The sequence below is a fragment of the Oncorhynchus mykiss genome, chromosome 22 (assembly GCF_013265735.2).
Source record: "Oncorhynchus mykiss isolate Arlee chromosome 22, USDA_OmykA_1.1, whole genome shotgun sequence".
NCBI lineage: Eukaryota > Metazoa > Chordata > Actinopteri > Salmoniformes > Salmonidae > Oncorhynchus > Oncorhynchus mykiss.
The window spans coordinates 20,532,196-20,553,709 of record NC_048586.1 but is presented as its reverse complement, the minus strand read 5'-3'; the positions used below and the strand labels follow the sequence as shown (position 1 = coordinate 20,553,709).

The 21,514-nt window shown below is 43.7% G+C and overlaps 1 protein-coding gene across 4 annotated transcripts in view; it reads left to right on the top strand.

Annotated features, from left to right (window-relative positions):
- The window catches only part of hdac4 (histone deacetylase 4), a 281,514-nt gene that overhangs the window by 107,269 nt on the left and 152,731 nt on the right, over positions 1 to 21,514 (top strand). For 2 of the 4 annotated variants that reach the window (XM_036958952.1, XM_036958951.1), the window contains exon 3: positions 2,541 to 2,609. In XM_036958952.1, the coding sequence (XP_036814847.1) occupies positions 2,541 to 2,609 (69 nt within the window). Of the gene's footprint in view, positions 1 to 2,104; positions 2,610 to 21,514 lie in introns of those variants that run through there. The other 2 variants (XM_036958950.1, XM_036958949.1) reach the window with 1 other exon arrangement.

The window sequence follows — 21,514 nt, the reverse complement described above, 5'->3', positions numbered from 1 at the left end:
AAAGTAGTGTATCATGTCACGTTTGTGTGAGTGTGTGTGGCGTGCATGCAAGAACATATATGTGTGTGTGTGTGTGTGTGTGTGTGTGTGTGTGTGTGTGTGTGTGTGTGTGTGTGTGTGTGTGTGTGTGTGTGTGTGTGTGCGAGCGCTTCCTGATTTGCCTGTGTCCCCTGGCGTTGGCTGCTGGTTAGTGATGTGTGGCGCGTCCCCTCTCTGCTCTCTTGGCTAATTAAAATGCCATTATGGCATCGCAGGCATCACGGCCCGCCTGCTCCACCAGCCCCTCCAAAAATAGCCCTGCCAACACACACACACACACACACACACACACCCCATCTCTTTGTTGTCTTCCCTCTTTCTCTTTGCGTTCGTCTTCCCACCATCCTTCTTTTTCAGCAGAGGGGAAGGCATGCAGTGTGTGTGTGTGTGTGCGTGTGTGTGTGTGTGTGTGTGTGTGTGTGTGTGTACGTGTTTATATTTGTCTGAGAGTGTGTGTGTGTGTTTGGAGATGTGTGTGTATTAGTAATTTAGCGTGAGTGTGTGTGTGTGATATGAATGTTTAATCCCCCCTCCTCGCCCTCCATCATGTATTAATCATGACCCCAGTCTGGATGGGCTGAAAATAGCGCCGTGCAACCCAGAAAAACAAAGCTGTATGTGTGTGTGTGTGTGTGTGTACCTACTCTACTTGTGCATTGTCCAGCCATTATAGCCAGGCTATCTCCCACTGTTATCCACATGTTGTTAAGGCTCTGCTCTCATCTCAATGCAGTTACAGTGCGTGTTCCTGTATGTGAATGTGAAATTGTTTCTGTCGTTGTGTATATATTGTTTTTTGTGCAGTCGCTACTTTTGCAATTTTGTTTGCTTTTTTGGAGTGGATCGTAAAGTGTTGAAAAGAAAGCGCGCTAGTGAGCCGGATTAGAACCCATCCCGAATCTAGCATACTCGTGTCCCGGGGGTCGGTCCGTGCCTGTAACCGCTGGACCACACAGGCCACGTGTTTGTGGGTCTGTGTACACATAGACACTAAATGTCATAAGCTGATATACTCTAGATGCTTCGGCTCGGGGGACAAGAGAATCACACCGGATGTCTACCTTTGTAAACATTGTCGTCGCCCCCCCCCCCAACCTATTAAAAACACCCTTAGAGTGGTTCTGTATTTAGCTCCCTGTTCACTTGATTCACTCCCGGCTGTTGGCCTCCTGCTAAGGTGGTTTGATGGGCTAGTCAAAGCCATGAGACTGGAGCAGTGGTAGTGGGAGAGCGAGGAGAGCGAGAGAGAGAGACGGAGAGATATAGAAGGAGGAATTAGGTTCCAAGTGGGAGTGTTTCCTTCCTTTCAATAGACTAGTATGCCCAGAAATAGACTGCTTTTCGGTCAGCCCATGCGTTGGCATTACACGTCCCTTCGCACGTCCCTTCGCACTTACTTTCACGCTTTCGGGTCAATTTACAATGATTTACCTGTCATTGTGGATGGATGGATGGATGGATGGATGGATGAAGGGAGGGATGGAGGAGAAGGAGAAGGAAACGAGGGGGACAGTGGTTTGTTTAGGAGAGCTGCTGTGACAGCTGTTGAGCCAGCAGGGAAGGCGTATGTGTCACCACCAGTCTGGTGATAGTGAGTCCATAGACTTGTTATGCAGTTCTATATACAGTATATAAGCTCCACTGAGCTGTGTGAGTAGGGAAAGTGTGTTTTTGTCTTTATGCAGGAAAGCCCAACAATGTTTTACTGTCTCTAGTTTTTGTTAGCCAATCAGTGTGTTTGTGGATGTGTATGCTCACGTGTGTTTTTGGCTTGCTTGAGAATCATGTCATTTTATATGTGTGGGATTGTCAAGAACTGTGTGTGTGCGTGTGTGTGTGTGTGTTTGAGAGTGTGCGCATATATGTGTGTTTCTCCCCCTCTCCCCCACAGGTCTATTTATAGCCAGGTCCTCCCTGAGCTGATCCAAAGCCTTTTCATGTTACCACTATAATTATCATCCTCACCAAGACGCAACCCTACTGTGTGTGCGCGCACCCGTGTGTCTGTGTGCGTGTTTGTCTGTGTGTGTGTGTGCACGTGCAAACATGTGAGAAATGCATGCGTTTGTTTTAAACAGTAGAAGCATACATAGGTGCCTGCATCCTCGATCCACATTAGTTTATTTTTACATGCCTCTTTCTCTCTCCTCTCCCTCCCTCGCTCCCTCCCCCTTTCTCTCTCTGTGCAGACACTGAACCAATCACGTTGAAGTCATAACAGAACGCTGAGCACATGCAGCTTCAACTGTGTTGCAGCACTAGGCTAGGCAGAAGCCTCCTCTTCCTCTGCTCTTCCTCTCCTCATTCAACTGGTTTTCTCTACTGCTGTCCATCCCTGGCTTCCCCCCCCACCCCTCTCTCTCTCTCTCTCTCTCTCTCTCTCTCTCTCTGGGATATGTAGTCTTTTAGCTGGGCCTCAGTAGATTATACACATTCCCCTTTGTTATCGATGCTGCGGACCATATTTGAAACGGACTCTCCTTCCTCTCTCTCCCCTGCAGATGGACTGCCCAGGAAAGAGCAGCCCTTGGAACTTCTGAAGCCATCTGGCCTCAACCACATCCAATCTGGTAGGAGCACCATGACTCTCTCTCTCGCTCTTTCTCTCACTCTTTTGTTTTCTTTCTTTCTCTATCTTTCTTTCTCTGTCTCTTTCTCTTTCTCTCTCGCTCTCTTTCTCATCTTTCTATCTCTTTGTATCTCTTTCTCCTCTCTTTCTTGTCTCTCTTTCTCTCCCTCTTTCCATGTGCATCTCTCGCTCTCGTTCCTTCTTTCTTTCTCCCGCTCTTTCTTAACCTCTTTCTCTCTCCCTGTGTGTGTTTGGCTCTGCTGTGGGCTCATGCCTTACCATGTGTGTCCCTGCAGGTCTGGCTCAAGGCTAGAGACCAGAGGAAGAATGCGTCACTAAGCAACATGTCTGCGCGCACATGCAACCCATACTACCCCCACAATCCCATACACAGAGTCTATGGGAGAGCACACGTGCACATAAACGTACACACACTGCTTGTGTTGCTACATGCTAGGATTACTATCACCCGTCAAATACTATCATCATTACCTGCATGTCAGCTAAGGGGTCATTTTATTTTGTGAGAGTGGCTGCGAGATGGAGCAGGGAGTGAAGTATCAAACGGCTTGGAAACGGCTTGGAACAACCTGACACAACAATCGTCCCTCAGAGCATGACACTTGGTAATGACTATTTCAGTGGGGAAAGATGTTAGTTCACCAGACGCACACACATCATGCACACAAATGAATGCACACACTCACACCAACACATGCACATGCGAATACACTCATACAGGCACACACGCACCCTTGTGAACGCACGCACACACACTCACACACTGGACTGGTGGCTTTGGGCTGTGGTCGTATACTCACAGTTGTTATTTTTAGGAGTAGATCAGCTTTAATTTTGCAGATAGATTTTGGCTTATATCAATGTAATTGTCTGCATAATTTACCATCCCCCCCAATTTAAAAAAATATATATTTCCCGTTATTGTCCCCTAACTCTAAAATCCCTCGCCTAATTGTAGTGAACTAATGGGCAACAACAGGCTTCTACTTCCAGCTTATACATAATATATATAACTTTTAACAAGGCACACATGTTAAATTAAATGCATTCCAGGTGACTACCTCATGAAGCTTGTTGAAGGAATGCCAAGAGTGTGCCAAGCTGTCATCAAGGCAAAGGGTAGCTACTTTGAAGAATCTAAAATCTAAAATATATTTTGATTTGTTTAACACTTTATTGTTTACTACATGATTAGTTTTGTTGTCTTCACTATTATTCTACAGTGTAGATAATAGTAAAAATAAAGAAAAACCCTTGAATGAGTAGATGTCCAAACTTTTGACTGGTACTGTATATACTGTTTCTGTAAAATGTACAGTTGAAGTCGGACATTTACATACACCTTAGCCAAATGCATTTAAACTCAGTTTTTCACAATTCCTGGCATTTAATCCTAGTAAAAATTCCCTACTTTATTTTAAGAATGTGAAATGTCAGAATAATAGTGGAGAGAATGATTTATTTCATATTTTATTTCTTTCATCACATTCCCAGTGGGTCAGAAATGTACATACACTCAAATAGTATTTGGTAGCATTGCCTTTAAATTGTTTAACCTTTCTAGGGCAGGCGTTCCACTAGCGGAACCCCTCGACAACATTCCGCTGAAAAGGAAGCGCGCGAAATTCAGAAATATATTTTTTGATATATGTAAGGTTCACACATTAACAAGTCCAATACAGCAAATGAAAGATAAACATCTTGTTAATCTACTCATCGTGTCCGATTTCAAAAATGCCTTACAGCGAAAGCACAACATATGATTATGTTAGGTCATAGCCAAGTCAAAAAAACAGCCATTTTTCCAGCAAAGGTAGGAGTCACAAAAAGCAGAAATATAGATAAAATGAATCACTAACCTTTAATGATCTTCATCAGATGACACTCATAGGACATCATGTTACACATTACATGTATGTTTTGTTCGATAATGTGCATATTTATATCCAGAAATCTCAGTTTACATTGGCGCCTTACATGCAGTAATGTTTTGATTCCAAAACATAAACATTGATATTTGATACAAGTGTTAGTCACAGAATTAAAGATAGACTTCTCCTTAAAGCAACCGCTGTCAGATTTAAAAAAAACTTTACGGAAAAAGCATAATCTGAGAACGGTGCTCAGAACCCAAAACAGCCAGAGGAATATCCTCCATTTTGGAGTCAACCGAAGTTAAAAATAGCACCATAAATATTCACTTTCCTTTGATGATCTTCATTAGAAGGCACTCCCAGGAATCCCAGTTCGACAATAAATGACTGATTTGTTCCATAAAGTCCATAATTTATGTCCAAATAGCCACTTGTTGTTAGCGTGTTCAGCCCAGTAATCCATCTTCATGAGGCGCAGGCACTTCGTCCAGACAAAAAACTCGAAAAGTTCCGTTACAGTCCTTTAGAAACATATCAAACCATGTATGGAATCAATCTTTAAGATGTTTTTATCATAAAACATCAATAATGTTCCAACCCGAGAATTCCTTTGTCTGAAGAAAAGCACTGGAACGAGAGGTAACTCTGTCGGGAGCGTGCGTCGTGAGACCAAGGCACTCTGCCAGACCACTGACTCAGAGGTCTCATGAGCTCCTCCATTATAATAGAATCCTCATTCAAGTTTCTAAAGATGGTTGACATCTAGTGGAAGCCGTAGGAAGTGCAACTTTATCCATATCTCAATGTGTATTCGGTAGGCCAAGCTTTGAAAAACTACAAACCTCAGATGTTGCTTCAATATATCCACATACTTTTCCGTCCTCATAATGCCATTTATTTTGTGAAGTGCACCAGTCCCTCCTGCAGCAAAGCACCAACACAACATGATGCTGCTACCCCCGTGCTTCACGGTTGGGATGGTGTTCTTCGGCTTGCAAGCCTCCCCCTTTTTCCTCCAAACATAACAATGGTCATTATGGCCAAACAGTTCTATTTTGTTTCATCTGACCATAGGACATTTCTCCAAAAAGTACAATCTTTGTCCCCATGTTCAGTTGCAAACCGTAGTCTGGCTTTTTTATGGCTGTTTTGGAGCAGTGGCTTCTTCCTTGCTGAGCGGCCTTTCAGGTTATGTCGATATAGGACTTGTTTAACTGTGGGTATCGATACTTTTGGACAAGGTCCTTTGCTGTTGTCCTGGCATTGATTTTCTTAACCAAAGTACGTTCATCTCTAGGAGACAGAACGCGTCTCCTTACTGAGCGGTATGATGACTGTGTGGTCCCATGGTGTTTATACTTGCGTACTATTGTTTGTACAGATGAGTGTGGTACGTTCAGGCGTTTGGAAATTGCACCCAATGATGAAACAGACTTGTGGAGGTCTACAATTATTTTTCTGAGGTCTTGGATGATTTATTTTGATTTTCCCATGATGTCAAGCAAAGAAGCACTGAGTTTGAAAGTAAGCCTTGAAGCTTCAGAAGCTTCTAAAGCCATGACATCATTTTCTGGAATTTTCCAAGCTGTTTAAGGGAACAGTCAATTTAGTGTAAGTAATCTTCTGTGTCATACAGAAAGTAGATTTCCAAAAGTAGTTTGTTAACAAGACATTTGTGGAGTAGTTGAAAAACGAGTTTTAACCTCTTGCGTGTAGGGGGCAGTATTTTGATGTTTGGATGAAAAACTTACCCAAATGATACTGCCTATTTCTTAGGCCCAGAATTTAGAATATGCATATAATTGTCAGATTAGGATAGAAAACACTCTAATTTTCCAAAACTGTCAAAATATTGTCTGTGAGTATAACAGAACTGATATTGCAGGCGAAAACCTGAGGAAAATCCAAAGAGGGAAGTGCCTTCTATTTTGTCCATTGGTCCATTGGTCCAACGACGGTGGGTTTGTGCCCATAGGCGACGTTGTTGCCTCTGATGTCTGGTGAAGACCTGCCTTGCAACAAGCCTACAAGCCCTCAGTCCAGCCTCTCTCAGCCTTTTGCGGACAGTCTGAGCTACAAATAAAGTAAATCCCTTGAATGAGTATGTCTGTCCAAACTTTTGAGTGGTACTGTACACGTTCATACATACACACATATACATAACATATAAATATATACACATACATACATATAAATACATACACATACATTTAACAAATATTTTTTTCCCTTTATCACTTTATGACCCTACAACCCCTCCCCTAATTGGAGTAAACTAGTGAACAACGACGCTTAGGCCTCTACTTCCAGTTTATACATACTATGCACATTTTATGGACACAGTCTATTTTACAATAGTTCTGTTTTGTTTGTTATTAGTCCTGTCCTTCCTCGACCCTCAACCTCCCATCTATTTCCCATGTCCATCCGGTTTGATTTCTATTTGCCATATCTTTCAAACTGTGCTCTTTCTCAAAGGTTCTTAACCTATATGCATTTTACGGACACAGTATGTTTTACGTTAGTTATCTTGTTGTTATTAGTCCCAAACCTCAGCTCCATTCAACCTCTCCCATCTATCTCTTAACACCACCCATATTGGATTTCTATTTGCCATATATTTTTTAATTGTGCTGTGATGCTTCACAAAGGTTCTGAACCTTTCTATTCTCATAGTTTCTACAGATTGTACATTTATTATTATATTATTGATCGATTGACTTTTCAGATTACCCAGTAGTGCTATCTGCAGGGTTAACTCCAGGTAAATATTGCAATTCTTCAGCCATTCCTGGACCTGTGACCAAAAACAAGCAACATATGGACAGTACCAAAACAAATGATCTAATGCTTCTGTCTCTTCGCAGAAAAATCTAGAGAGTTGGGAAGGTTGTATCCCCCATATAAATAACATTCTATTGGTTGCAAGAATTTTGTATAATAATTTCAATTGAAAAATTCTACGTTTTGACTCCGGCGTCGTTTTGCGTATCAGTTCATAAACCATGTGCCATGGAATCGGTATGTCAAAAATCTCTTCCCAACTATTTTGCTATCTATATGGAACGGCTGTCGATTTTTTGGGGTCCTTAAATAATACTGGTATACTTTTTTATTTATCACAATTTTCTTTAACCAATTATGGTCTTTGATGCAGGGCCGACAGACAAGTTCCTTACTTTCTCCCCCTTCCACTTGCTTCTTCCATTTTTGTCGTTAATTGTAATTTTGAGTAGGGCAGACATTTCCATATATTTTTGTTAACTGCATCGGTGACAACTCCACCAGTCGTATTTATGATATCATTTACAAAGATTATGCCGTTTTCATAAATTTTTTCTCCAAAAATATATATTTTTTTCCAAATTAATTAGTATATTTGAATTTAACCATAATATTTATTCTAACGTTTGTTCTATCTTTTCTGGTGGATTAAACTGAAATTGCAACCAACTTTCTACAGCTTTTTTTTTAAAAAAAGCTATATTTTGGAGATAATTTCCTTTTCAAATAACTGAAAGTGAGAGGTTGTAATCTGAATATAGGGGAAAAAAGTTATTATTAATTTTACTAATCTGCTAGAGAACTAGTTCAGATTTAAGAATAACTTTTGTATGACTGAAGCCTTTAGTGGCAGGTCTAATGCTTTAATATTTAATCATTTCTGCCAACCGAATTCATACTGGAATATTTTTTGCTCATATAATTTAAAAAGCAGGTCACTAGGTGTAGGCAAAACCATAAGCAAATAGGTAAACTGGGATATGACTAAAGAGTTAATCAGGGGGATTTTTCCACAAATAGACAGGTATTTTCCTTTCCATGGTTGTAAGATCTTATCTCTTTTTGCTAACTTATTAATGAAAAGGTATGGTACTGAGATCATTTCTTTCTTTTGGGATATGAATACTGAGTATGTCCACTTCACCGTCAGACCATTGGTTACCTACACTGTAATGTAAAAGTTGTATTTTTTTGTGTTCCAATACATGACATAGTACATTTAGCATAATCTTGTTGTAATCCAGAGAGGTTAGAAAAAGTATCTAGATCCTCTGTGGCTGTGGAGGGATCCAAATTGTGGATTTTAAAAAATTGATCATCAGCATACAATGACAGCTTTGTTTTTACGCCCTCGATTTCTAGGCCGTTGAAATTATTGTTGGATCTGATTTTAATTGCTAACATTTCGATGGGCGTAATAAATACAGTACATTTGGTAAGTTTTCATACCCCTTGACCTTTTCCACATTTTGTTAGGTTACAGTCTTATTCTAAAATTGATTTAAATAGTTTTTTCCCTCATCAATCTACACCCAATACCCCATAATGACAAAGCAAAAAAAGGCTTTTAGAATGTTTGCTAATTTCTTAAAAATAAACAACAGATGTATATCACATTGACATAATTATTCAGACCCTTTACTCAATATCTTGTTGAAGCACATTTGGCAGCGATTACAGCCAAGAGTCTTCTTGATTATGCCTCTACAAGCTTGGCACATCTGTATTTGGGTAGTATCTCCCATTCTTCTCTGCAGATCCTCTCAAGCTCTGTCAGGTTGGATGGGGAGCGTTGCTGCACAGCTATTTTCAGGTCCCTCCAGAGATGTTCAATCAGGTTCAAGTCAGGGCTCTAGCTGGGCCACTCAAGGACATTGAGACTTGTCCCGAACCCACTCCTGCTTTGTCTTGGCTGTGTGCTTACGGTCGTTGTCCTGTTGGAAGGTGAACATTCGCCCCAGTCTGAGGTCCTGAGCACTCTGGAGCAGGTTTTCATCGAGGATCTCTCTGTACTTTGCTCCATTCCTCTTTGCCTCGATCCTAACTAGCCTCCCAGTCCCTGCCCCTGAAAAACACCTCCACAGCATGATGCTGCCACCACCATGCTTCACCGTAGGGATGGTGCCAGGTTTCCTCAAGATGTGACGCTTGGCGTTCAGGCCAAATGGTTCAATCTTGATTTCATCAGACCAGAGAATCTTGTTTCTCATGGTCTGAGAGTCTTTAGGTGCCTTTTGGCAGACTCCAAGCGGGCTGTTATGTGCCTTTTACCGTGGAGTGGACTCCATCTGGCCACTTTACCATAAAGGCCTGATTAGTGGAGATGCTGCAGCGATGGGAGAACCTTCCATAAGGACAACCATCTCCACAGAGGAACTCTAGAGCTTTGTCAGGGTGACCATCAGGCTCTTGGTCACCTCCCTGACCAAGGCCCTTCTCCCCCCGATTGCTCAGTTTGGCCGGGTGGCCAGCTCTAGGAAGAGTCTTGGTTGTTCAAAACTTCTTCCATTTAAGAATGATGGAGGCCACTATGTTCTTTGTGACCTTCAATGCTGCAGACATTTTTTGGTAACCTTCCCCTGACGTCATAGCTTGGTTTTTGCTCTGACGTGCGCTGTCAACTGTGGGACCTTATATAGACAGGTGTGTGCCTTTCCAAATCATGTCCAATCAATTGAATTTACCACATGTGGACTCCAAATCAAGTTGTAGAAATCTCAATGATGATCAATGGAAACAGGATGCACCTGAGCTCAATTTCGAGTCTCATAGCAAAGGGTCTGAATACTTATGTAAGTAAGGTTTTTCTGTTTTGTATTTGCAAAGATTTCTGAAAACCTGTTTTCGCTTTGTCATTAAGGGTCTGTTTAGATTGCTAAGGATTTTTTTTAATCCACTTTAGAATAAGGCTGTTACATAATTTTGAAAAATCCAGGGGTTTGAATACTTTCTGAAGGCACTGTATATAAACAATACCGGACCCAAAATCGAACCTTGTGGAACGCCACATGTGATATGTATTTTCTCTGGGTTATGTTCACCAAGGGTGACAGAAAAATGTCAACTGGTTAAATAGGTCCTAAACCAATTTAGAACTGGTTTAGAGGCCAACCAACCTCTCCAGTCTGTCCAGAAGGACATCATGGTCAACTGTGTCGAATGGAGCACTTAAATCCGACAGTACAAGGACAGAGAGCTGTTTGGCATCTGTGTTGGCTCTAAGATCATTTAACACTTTAACTAAAGCTGTCTATGTGCGGTGGTGGGTCCAAAGACAAAAAATTATTTAGCTGTTTGAAAATCAATATCTCCAGGATTTTACTTAAGAATGGGAGGTAAGAGATTGTACGAAAATTGCTAAGAGCTGAAGAATTTAGATTACTTTTCTTCAGAAGGTGTTTCACAATAGCAGTTTTTAGTGCAGTGTAGAAAGTGCCTGTGAACAGGGAGTGATTAACTATAGCTTGCACTTCTTCAGATATGCACTTTAAAAACTGTGTTGAGTTTGTCTTATTTACTGCTTTAGCACACCCTATGTCCTAGCCATGTCTGAATCCTGGCTTAGGAAGGCCACCAAATATTCAGAAATTTCCATCCCCAACTACAACATTTTCCGTCAAGATAGGACTGCCAAAGGGGGCGGAGTTGCAATCTACTGCAGAGATAGCCTGCAGAGTTCTGTCATGCTATCCAGGTCTGTGCCCAACCAGTTCTAGGTTCTACTTTTAAAAATCCACCTTTCCTGAAATAAGTCTCTCACTGTTGCCACTTGCTATAGACTCCATATGTGAATTGATTGCCCCGCATCTATCTTCAGAGTTTGTACTGTTAGGCGACGTAAACTGGGATATGCTTAACACCCAGGCCATCCTACAATCTAAGCTAGATGCCCTCAATCTCATACAAATTATCAAGGAACGTACCAGGTCCAACCATAAATCCGTAAACATGGGCAACCTCAGAGATATCACTCTGACCAACTTGCCCTCTAAATACACCTCTGCTCTCTTTAACCAGGATCTCAGCGATCACTGCCTCATTACCTGCGTCCGTAATGGGTCCGTGGTCAAACGACCACCCCTCATCACTGTCAAACGCTCCCTATAACACTGGCCACTCAAAGCACTGGCCACTCTACCATAAAGGCCTGATTGGTGGAGTGCTGCAGAGAAGGTTGTCCTTATGGAAGTTTCTCCCATCTCCACAGAGGAACTCTAGAGCTTTGTCAGAGTGACCAACGGGTTCTTGGTCACCTTAGAAAGGCGAGCAGGCCTTTCTAGTCGACCTGGCATGGGTATCCTGGAAGGATATTGACCTCATCCCGTCAGTAGAGGATGTCTGGTTGTTCCTTAAAAGTGCTTTCCTCACCTATCCTGTAGCACAAATTCCAAAATGTTTGGGGACACTAAAGTCCATGGAGAATAAGAGCACCTCCTCCTAGCTGCCCACTGCACTGAGGCTAGGAAACCATTGATGTCACCACCGATAAATCTATGATAATCGAGAATTTCAATAAGCATTTTTCTACTGCTGGCCATGCTTTCCACCTGGCTACCCCTAACCCAGCCAACAGCTCTGCACCCCCCTCAGCAACTTGCCCAAGCTTTCAACTCTGTCAACCACTGCATTCTTATCGGCAGACTCAATAGCCTTGTTTTCTCAAATGACTGCCTCTCCTGGTTCACCAACTACTTCTCAGATAGTGTTCAGTGTGTCAAATCCGAGGGCCCGTTTCCGGACCTCTGGCAGTCTCTATGGGGGTGCCACACGGTTAAATTCTCGGGCCGACTATTTTCTCTGTATATACCAGTGATGTCGCTTCTGCTGCTGGTGATTCTCTGATCCACCTCTATGCAGACGACACCATTCTGTATACATCTGGCCCGTCTTTGGACACTCTGTTAACAAACCTCCAAACGAGTTTCAATGCCATACAACGTTCCTTCCGTGGCCTCCAACTGGTCTTAAATGCTTGTAAAACTAAGTACATGCTCTTCAACCGATTTGGTGCCCGCCCGACTAGCATTACTACTCTGGATGGTTCTGACTTAGAATATGTGGACAACTACAAATACCTAGGTGTCTGGTTAGACTGTAAACTCTCCTTCCAGACTCACATTAAGCATCTCCAATCCAAAAATTAAATCTAGAATCGGCTTCCTATTTCGCAACAAAGCCTCATTCACTCATGCTGCCAAACATACCCTGGTAAAAACTATCCTACCTATCCTTGACTTAGGCGATGTAATTTATAAAATAGACTACATCCAATGTCACAGTGCCATCTGCGACCTGTATGTTCTCATTGGCTGTCCCTCGCTACATATTCATCGCCAAACCCAGGGGCTCCAGGTCATCTATATGTTTTTGCTAGGTAAAGCCCCACCTTACCTCAGCTCACTGGTCACCATAGACACACGCACCCATAGCATGCGCTCCAGCAGGTATATTTCACTGGTCATCCCCAAAGCCAAAACCTCTTTGGCCTCCTTTCCTTCCAGTTCTCTGCTGCCAATGACTGGAACGAATGACAAAAATCACTGAAGCTGGAGACTAATATCTCCCTCTCTAACTTTAAGCATCAGCTGTCAGAGCAGCTTACAGATCACTGCACCTGTACACATCTGTCAATAGCCCACCCAACTACCTCATTCCCATGTTGTTTTTCCCCCTCTTTTGAACCCAAGTATCTCTACTTGCACATCATCATCTGCACATCTATCACTTCAGTGTTAATGCTAAATTGTAATTATTTCGCCTCTATGGCCTATTTATTGCCTTATCTCCCTAATCTTACTACATTTGCACACACTGTAAATAGATTTTTCTCTTGTGTTATTGACTGTACATTTGTTTATCCCATGTGTAACTCTGTGTTGTGGTTTTTGTCGCACTGCTTCGCTTTATCTTGGCCAGGTCACAGTTGTAAATGAGAACTGGTTCTCAACTGGCCTACCTGGTTAAATAAAGGTAAAATAAATACTGTTTTGATGGTGGTGGGGATAGGATCGACAAGGCAGTTAGAAGGCTGAAGTTGTGATATCACTGTCAACCAGGGAGAATAACTCCATAGTACCTTTGCGTGGTAGGCCAGGGCACATATCATCAAACTTCTCATCAGGTCTTGCTTGACTGATACCCAGCCTAATGTTTGAAATATGCCGCAAACTCATTCCATTTAGATGTGGAGGAAAGTTCACATAGGTTTGTGGGGGTAGGCCATCAATGGTTGAAAAGAGCACTCTCTAATTATTCTGGTTATTAGTGATCAAGTTAGAAAAATGTGCCCGTCTGGCATTTCTAATTGCCTTATATATGCCAAGTTGCTCTCTCAGAATATCATAATGGACATGCAACTTTGACTTTCTTCACTTCCGCTCTGCCGTTTTGCAATTTCTCTTTAATTAATTATTTTCTTCATTCGTCTCTGTTTGGAGGTGGCCCTTTTCAACTTTTCTGCAGCTATGGCTCACAATTGTTGCCCATAATTTGCTATTCAAGTGATCATCTAAATCATCACAAGAGGAAGGCAGAATAGGTGGTGGAGTATTGTTCATACACTCAATAAAATCTGTAGCAACATCGAAGGTAAGATAGCGTTACTTAATAATGCCTTCTGTATTACCCTGTGCTATGGGCAACATAGGTAGTAAAAAAATCCACAGTGGTGATCAGATAAAGCAACATCAACAATAGAGGATATGTCAATAGAAAGCCCCTTGGTAATATCCAGCTCCAGAGTATTGGTGGACCCAGTAACATGTTGGATAAAGTCCATAGAGCTCAAAAGATTTGTACATTCAATGGCCTTGCAGTTAGTTTCTTTGTCAATATGAATATTAAAATCGCCCAACACAATTATTTTATCATAGTTCTCAAGAACAATAGACAACAGTTCAGAGAAATCAGTAAAGAAAATGTGGCAGTGATTTTTGTGGCCTATAAAGGGTTATGGCCAGCACTGGTGGCTGACATTTAAACAGTTTAGTATGATGCTCAAAGGACCCAAAGTCGCCAAATGAAAAGTCCTTATAGCTGAGAGCATTAGTAAAAAATACAGACTGTCCCCCCACCCTTTTTCCGTTTTATGATAGAGTATCAAAAGCTGCAGTCCGGGGGGAGGCTTCAATAAGAGTGGCACTGCAGTCTGAAGACAGCCATGTTTCCGTGAGAAACAGGCAATCATCTGTGCGCTCAGTAATGAGGCCATTCACAAGAAAGGTTTTACTAGTGATTGCGCTAACGTTGAAAAGTGCCATATTCAATGAGAAAAGTCCCATTAAATAACAACCGACTTATTAACGTTACAACCACATTTTCTGACAGTCTCCAATCTATCAGAATGGTAGGAGATGACAGTTTGTATAATCTCACTAGAAGGCAGAGGTAAAGTAAAGTAAATTAGGTAACTCACAGTGGCCATAGTTCCATTTCTATTGGAGTTGATATGGTTTCCAAGTCCTCTGTTGCTTATTCTGACAGGGAGCACTACCAGACCCTGTCTGTCAGTCTCTAAAACAGTTTGATGTTGCTGGGTCTGGAGCACTACCAGACCCTGTCTGACAGTCTCTAAAACAGTTTGATGTTGCTGGGTCTGGAGCACTACCAGACCCTGTCTGACAGTCTCTAAAACAGTTTGATGTTGCTGGGACTGGATCAGTACCAGACCCTGTCTGACAGTCTCTAAAACAGGTTGATGTTGCTGGGACTGGATCAGTACCAGACCTGTCTGTCAGTCTCTAAAACAGTTTGATGTTGCTGGGTCTGGAGCACTACCAGACCCTGTCTGTCAGTCTCTAAAACAGTTTGATGTTGCTGGGACTGGATCAGTACAAGACCCTGTCTGTCAGTCTCTAAAACAGTTTGATGTTTCTGGGTATGGATCAGTACCAGACCCTGTCTGTCAGTCTCTAAAACAGTTTGATGTTGCTGGGACTGGAGCACTACCAGACCCTGTCTGACAGTCTCTAAAACAGGTTGATGTTGCTGGGTCTGGAGCACTACCAGACCCTGTCTGTCAGTCTCTAAAACAGTTTGATGTTGCTGGGTCTGGAGCACTACCAGACCCTGTCTGTCAGTCTCTAAAACAGTTTGATGTTGCTGGGTCTGGAGCACTACCAGACCCTGTCTGTCAGTCTCTAAAACAGTTTGATGTTGCTGGGACTGGATCAGTACCAGACCCTGTCTGACAGTCTCTAAAACAGTTTGATGTTGCTGGGACTGGATCGGTACCAGACCCTGTCTGACAGTCTCTAAAACAGGTTGATGTTGCTGGGTCTGGAGCACTACCAGACCCTGTCTGACAGTCTCTAAAACAGTTTGATGTTGCTGGGACTGGATCGGTACCAGACCCTGTCTGTCAGTCTCTAAAACAGTTTGATGTTACTGGGTCTGGAGCACTACCAGACCCTGTCTGTCAGTCTCTAAAACAGTTTGATGTTGCTGGGTCTGGAGCACTTCCAGACCCTGTCTGTCAGTCTCTAAAACAGTTTGATGTTGCTGGGACTGGATCGGTACCAGACCCTGTCTGTCAGTCTCTAAAACAGATTGATGTTGCTGGGACTGGATCAGTATCAGACCCTGTCTGTAAGTCTCTAAAACAGTTTGATGTTGCTGGGACTGGATCAGTACCAGACCCTGTCTGTCAGTCTCTAAAACAGTTTGATGTTGCTGGGTCTGGAGCACTACCAGACCCTGTCTGACAGTCTCTAAAACAGTTTGATGTTGCTGGGACTGGATCAGTACCAGACCCTGTCTGACAGTCTCTAAAACAGTTTGATGTTGCTTAGACTGAACGCGTGTTGGTTGGTTGCGTTACACCGTCAGGTTGATTTTGTATTGCTGACCGGCAGGCCGGTTGGTTGGCTGTTTGTGTGCGTTGCTGGTAGGGTGGCTAGCTGGCTCGTTGGATGGTTAGTTGGTGTTGATGAAGGACTGGTTTGTTGGCTGGCTGACTGACTGACTGACTGGTTGGTTGGAGTTGCTGAAGGACTGGTTGGTTGGTTGGTTGGCTGGCTAGCTTGCTAGCTGGTTGGCTGGCTAGCCGGCTGTTTTCAGTGACGCATTTTCTTACATACTTAGACATAATCTAATCTAGCCACCACAACACTTTCTAGAACGTCAAAGGAAAGACTAATGAAGTCCCCTAAACTTGTTCCAAATGCTATCGAAGAACCCACGACCACAGTAAATGTTCACGTGAGCCCTCACTCGAGGAGTGCAGCAGGTCAGGCCAGTATAAGAGGGTCCTCAGTAGTCTCCCGTTGTTCTCCTCTAGGACAGGCCACTAACTAGAAGCAAAAACAGCATGACCATCCATTTACTGTTCCCAGGTAACCCCTCTCTAACCTGCACACAAGTTTTAATGAAACACTCTCTTCATCTGAACTCTTCTTTTCTCTCTTTCATCACCGGACTACATGTTTCGTCTCCACTCGCTGTAGTTCTCAGTCAAAGTGCTGTGTGTGCGAGACAGAATGCGTGTGTTGGAGCCTCTTTGTGTGGAATATGTCTGTGTGCGTTTGCGCACGTATCTTTGTGTGTGAGGTGCTCTCTGCAAGCTCTCTGGTTTTAGCAGGACCTCTCTGTTTTAGTAATGGGGTGTGTACATGTGCGTGTGTTTTTGTGTCACCTAAGCCCTTGCTCCACACTCATGGTTCACAGGAACATGGGATGAGCCAACCAACACCATTCCAACACCAGCGCGTGAATGACACGCCATCGACACATCAATAACACGTCACAATGTGACCGAGATTAGATTCGTAGTGGTGGAAGCCTGACACATCTTAATGTCATTTTTACTCCCTGTTTACTTTTAGACTGATGTTAAGTAGAATATAGCTTTCACCCACCCTCTATGTTGGTAGCAGTATCACATTTCAATCAATTTTATTTTATAAAGCCAGTTGTCACAAAGTGCTGAACAGATACCCAACCTTAAACCCGAAGGAGCAAGCAATGCAGAGACAGAAGCACGGGGCTAGGAACAAGTTCCTAGAAGGCAGGAACTTAGGAAGAAACCTTATTGCGGAACTAGGCTCTGATTGATGGCCAGTCCTCTTTTGGCTGTACAGATGAGAGAGGGGAGATGACGAGAGGGAGCCTCTTCTAATGATTGAGATGCAGCCCGGGTCAAAGCCAGGCCATATTAAAACTCCTCCACTTCCGTTTGTTTATCACTCAACGTGAGGGAGGGAAAATGAATAGAAACATGGAGATGTGGCGCACTGGGCTGCATGTTGGACGCCCACATCACACCGCGTGAAAACCACAGCGCTCTTCTCATCCACATCCTGCCAGCTTGTCAACAGCACCTAGCGCCAAATACATACTTTAATAGTTGGTGGTTTCTCTCCGTCGAAGCCAAATGTGTCGACTGTGTGTGTGGGTTATTAGTCAACTCCAAAAGTGCAACACTTGCCCATCTGGAACTCCAGGCTCAAGCGTATGCTCAAAGTATTTGTATGCTTTCTGTTGGTAGAGTGTACTGGAGTGAGTGGAGAGGGATGGGTTGAGTAGGTTGGCTGGGACAGATATGTGTAACAAGAGAAAGAGGGATGGGTTGAGTAGGTTGGCTGGGACAGATATGTGTAACAAGAGGAAGAGGGATGGGTGAGTAGGTTGGTTGGGACAGATATGTGTAACAAGAGGAAGAGGGATGGGTTGAGTAGGTTGGCTGGGACAGATATGTGTAACAAGAGAAAGAGGGATGGGTTGAGTAGGTTGGCTGGGACAGATATGTGTAACAAGAGAAAGAGGGATGGGTGAGTAGGTTGGCTGGGACAGATATGTGTAACAAGGGGAAGAGGGATGGGTGGAGTAGGTTGGCTGGGACAGATATGTGTAACAAGAGAAAGAGGGATGGGTGAGTAGGTTGGCTGGGACATATATGTGTAACAGGAGGAAGAGGGATGGGTGAGTAGGTTGGTTGGGACAGATATATGTAACAGGAGGAAGAGGGATGGGTGAGTAGGTTGGCTGGGACAGATATGTGTAACAGGAGAAGAGGGATGGGTGAGTAGATTGGTTTGACAGATATGTGTAACAGGAGGAAGAGGGATGGGTTGAGTAGAATGGTCAGGACAGATATATGTAACAGGAGGAAGAGGGATGGGTTGAGTAGGTTGGTTTTGACAGATATGTGTAACAGGAGGAAGAGGGATGGGTTGAGTAGAATGGTCAGGACAGATATATGTAACAGGAGGAAGAGGGATGGGTTGAGTAGGTTGGTTTTGACAGATATGTGTAACAGGAGGAAGAGGGATGGGTTGAGTAATTGGTTGGGACAGATATATGTAACAGGAGGAAGAGGGATGGGTTGAGTAGAATGGTCAGGACAGATATATGTAACAGGAGGAAGAGGGATGGGTTGAGTAGGTTGGTTTTGACAGATATATGTAACAGGAGGAAGAGGGATGGGTGAGTAGGTTGGTTGGGACAGATATATGTAACAGGAGGAAGAGGGATGGGTGAGTAGGTTGGTTTTGACAGATATGTGTAACAGGAGGAAGAGGGATGGGTGAGTAGGTTGGTTGGGACAGATATATGTAACAGGAGGAAGAGGGATGGGTTGAGTAATTGGTTGGGACAGATATGTGTAACAGGAGGAAGAGGGATGGGTGGGTAGGTTGGTTTTGACAGATATGTGTAACAGGAGGAAGAGGGATGGGTTGAGTAATTGGTTGGGACAGATATATGTAACAGGAGGAAGAGGGATGGGTTGAGTAGGTTGGTTGGGACAGATATATGTAACAGGAGGAAGAGGGATGGGTGAGTAGGTTGGTTGGGACAGATATGTGTAACAGGAGGAAGAGGGATGGGTGAGTAGGTTGGTTGGGACAGATATATGTAACAGGAGGAAGAGGGATGGGTGAGTAGGTTGGTTGGGACAGATATGTGTAACAGGAGAAGAGGGATGGGTGAGTAGGTTGGTTGGGACAGATATGTGTAACAGGAGGAAGAGGGATGGGTTGAGTAATTGGTTGGGACATATATATGTAACAGGAGGAAGAGGGATGGGTGAGTAGGTTGGTTGGAACAGATATGTGTAACAGGAGGAAGAGGGATGGGTGAGCAGGTTGGTTGGGACAGATATATGTAACAGGAGGAAGAGGGATGGGTTGAGTAGGTTGATCGGGACAGATATGTGTAACAGGAGAAAGAGGGATGGGTGAGCAGGTTGGTTGGGACAGATATATGTAACAGGAGGAAGAGGGATGGGTTGAGTAGGTTGGTCGGACAGATATGTGTAACAGGAGGAAGAGGGATGGGTTGAGTAATTGGTTGGGACAGATATGTGTAACAGGAGGAAGAGGGATGGGTTGAGTAATTGGTTGGGACAGATATATGTAACAGGAGGAAGAGGGATGGGTGAGTAGGTTGGTTGGGACAGATATGTGTAACAAGAGAAAGAGGGATGGGTGAGTAGGTTGGTTGGGACAGATATGTGTAACAGGAGGAAGAGGGATGGGTGAGTAGGTTGGCTGGGACAGATATGTGTAACAAGAGGAAGAGGGATGGGTTGAGTAGGTTGGCTGGGACAGATATGTGTAACAAGAGAAAGAGGGATGGGTTGAGTAGGTTGGCTGGGACAGATATGTGTAACAAGAGAAAGAGGGATGGGTTGAGTAGGTTGGCTGGGACAGATATGTGTAACAAGAGAAAGAGGGATGGGTGAGTAGGTTGGCTGGGACAGATATATGTAACAAGAGAAAGAGGGATGGGTTGAGTAGGTTGGCTGGGACAGATATGTGTAACAGGAGGAAGAGGGATGGGTGAGTAGGTTGGTTGGTTGGGACAGATGTGTGTAACAGGAGAAAGAGGGATGGGTTGAGTAATTGGTTGTGACAGATATGTGTAACAGGAGGAAGAGGGATGGGTTGAGTAATTGGTTGGGACAGATATATGTAACAGGAGGAAGAGGGATGGGTTGAGTAGAATGGTCAGGACAGATATATGTAACAGGAGGAAGAGGGATGGGTTGAGTAGGTTGGTTGGGACAGATATGTGTAACAGGAGAAGAGGGATGGGTGAGCAGGTTGGTTGGAACAGATATGTGTAACAGGAGGAAGAGGGATGGGTGAGTAGGTTGGTTGGGACAGATATGTGTAACAGGAGAAGAGGGATGGGTGAGTAGGTTGGTTGGGACAGATATGTGTAACAGGAGGAAGAGGGATGGGTTGAGTAATTGGTTGGGACATATATATGTAACAGGAGGAAGAGGGATGGGTGAGTAGGTTGGTTGGGACAGATATGTGTAACAGGAGGAAGAGGGATGGGTGAGTAGGTTGGTTGGGACATATATGTGTAACAGGAGGAAGAGGGATGGGTGAGTAGGTTGGTTGGGACAGATATATGTAACAGGAGGAAGAGGGATGGGTGAGTAGGTTGGTTGGGACAGATATGTGTAACAGGAGAAGAGGGATGGGTGAGTAGGTTGGTTGGGACAGATATGTGTAACAGGAGGAAGAGGGATGGGTTGAGTAATTGGTTGGGACATATATATGTAACAGGAGGAAGAGGGATGGGTGAGTAGGTTGGTTGGAACAGATATGTGTAACAGGAGGAAGAGGGATGGGTGAGCAGGTTGGTTGGGACAGATATATGTAACAGGAGGAAGAGGGATGGGTTGAGTAGGTTGATCGGGACAGATATGTGTAACAGGAGAAAGAGGGATGGGTGAGCAGGTTGGTTGGGACAGATATATGTAACAGGAGGAAGAGGGGTGGGTTGAGTAGGTTGGTCGGACAGATATGTGTAACAGGAGGAAGAGGGATGGGTTGAGTAATTGGTTGGGACAGATATGTGTAACAGGAGGAAGAGGGATGGGTTGAGTAATTGGTTGGGACAGATATATGTAACAGGAGGAAGAGGGATGGGTGAGTAGGTTGGTTGGGACAGATATGTGTAACAAGAGAAAGAGGGATGGGTGAGTAGGTTGGTTGGGACAGATATGTGTAACAGGAGGAAGAGGGATGGGTGAGTAGGTTGGCTGGGACAGATATGTGTAACAAGAGGAAGAGGGATGGGTTGAGTAGGTTGGCTGGGACAGATATGTGTAACAAGAGAAAGAGGGATGGGTTGAGTAGGTTGGCTGGGACAGATATGTGTAACAAGAGAAAGAGGGATGGGTTGAGTAGGTTGGCTGGGACAGATATGTGTAACAAGAGAAAGAGGGATGGGTGAGTAGGTTGGCTGGGACAGATATATGTAACAAGAGAAAGAG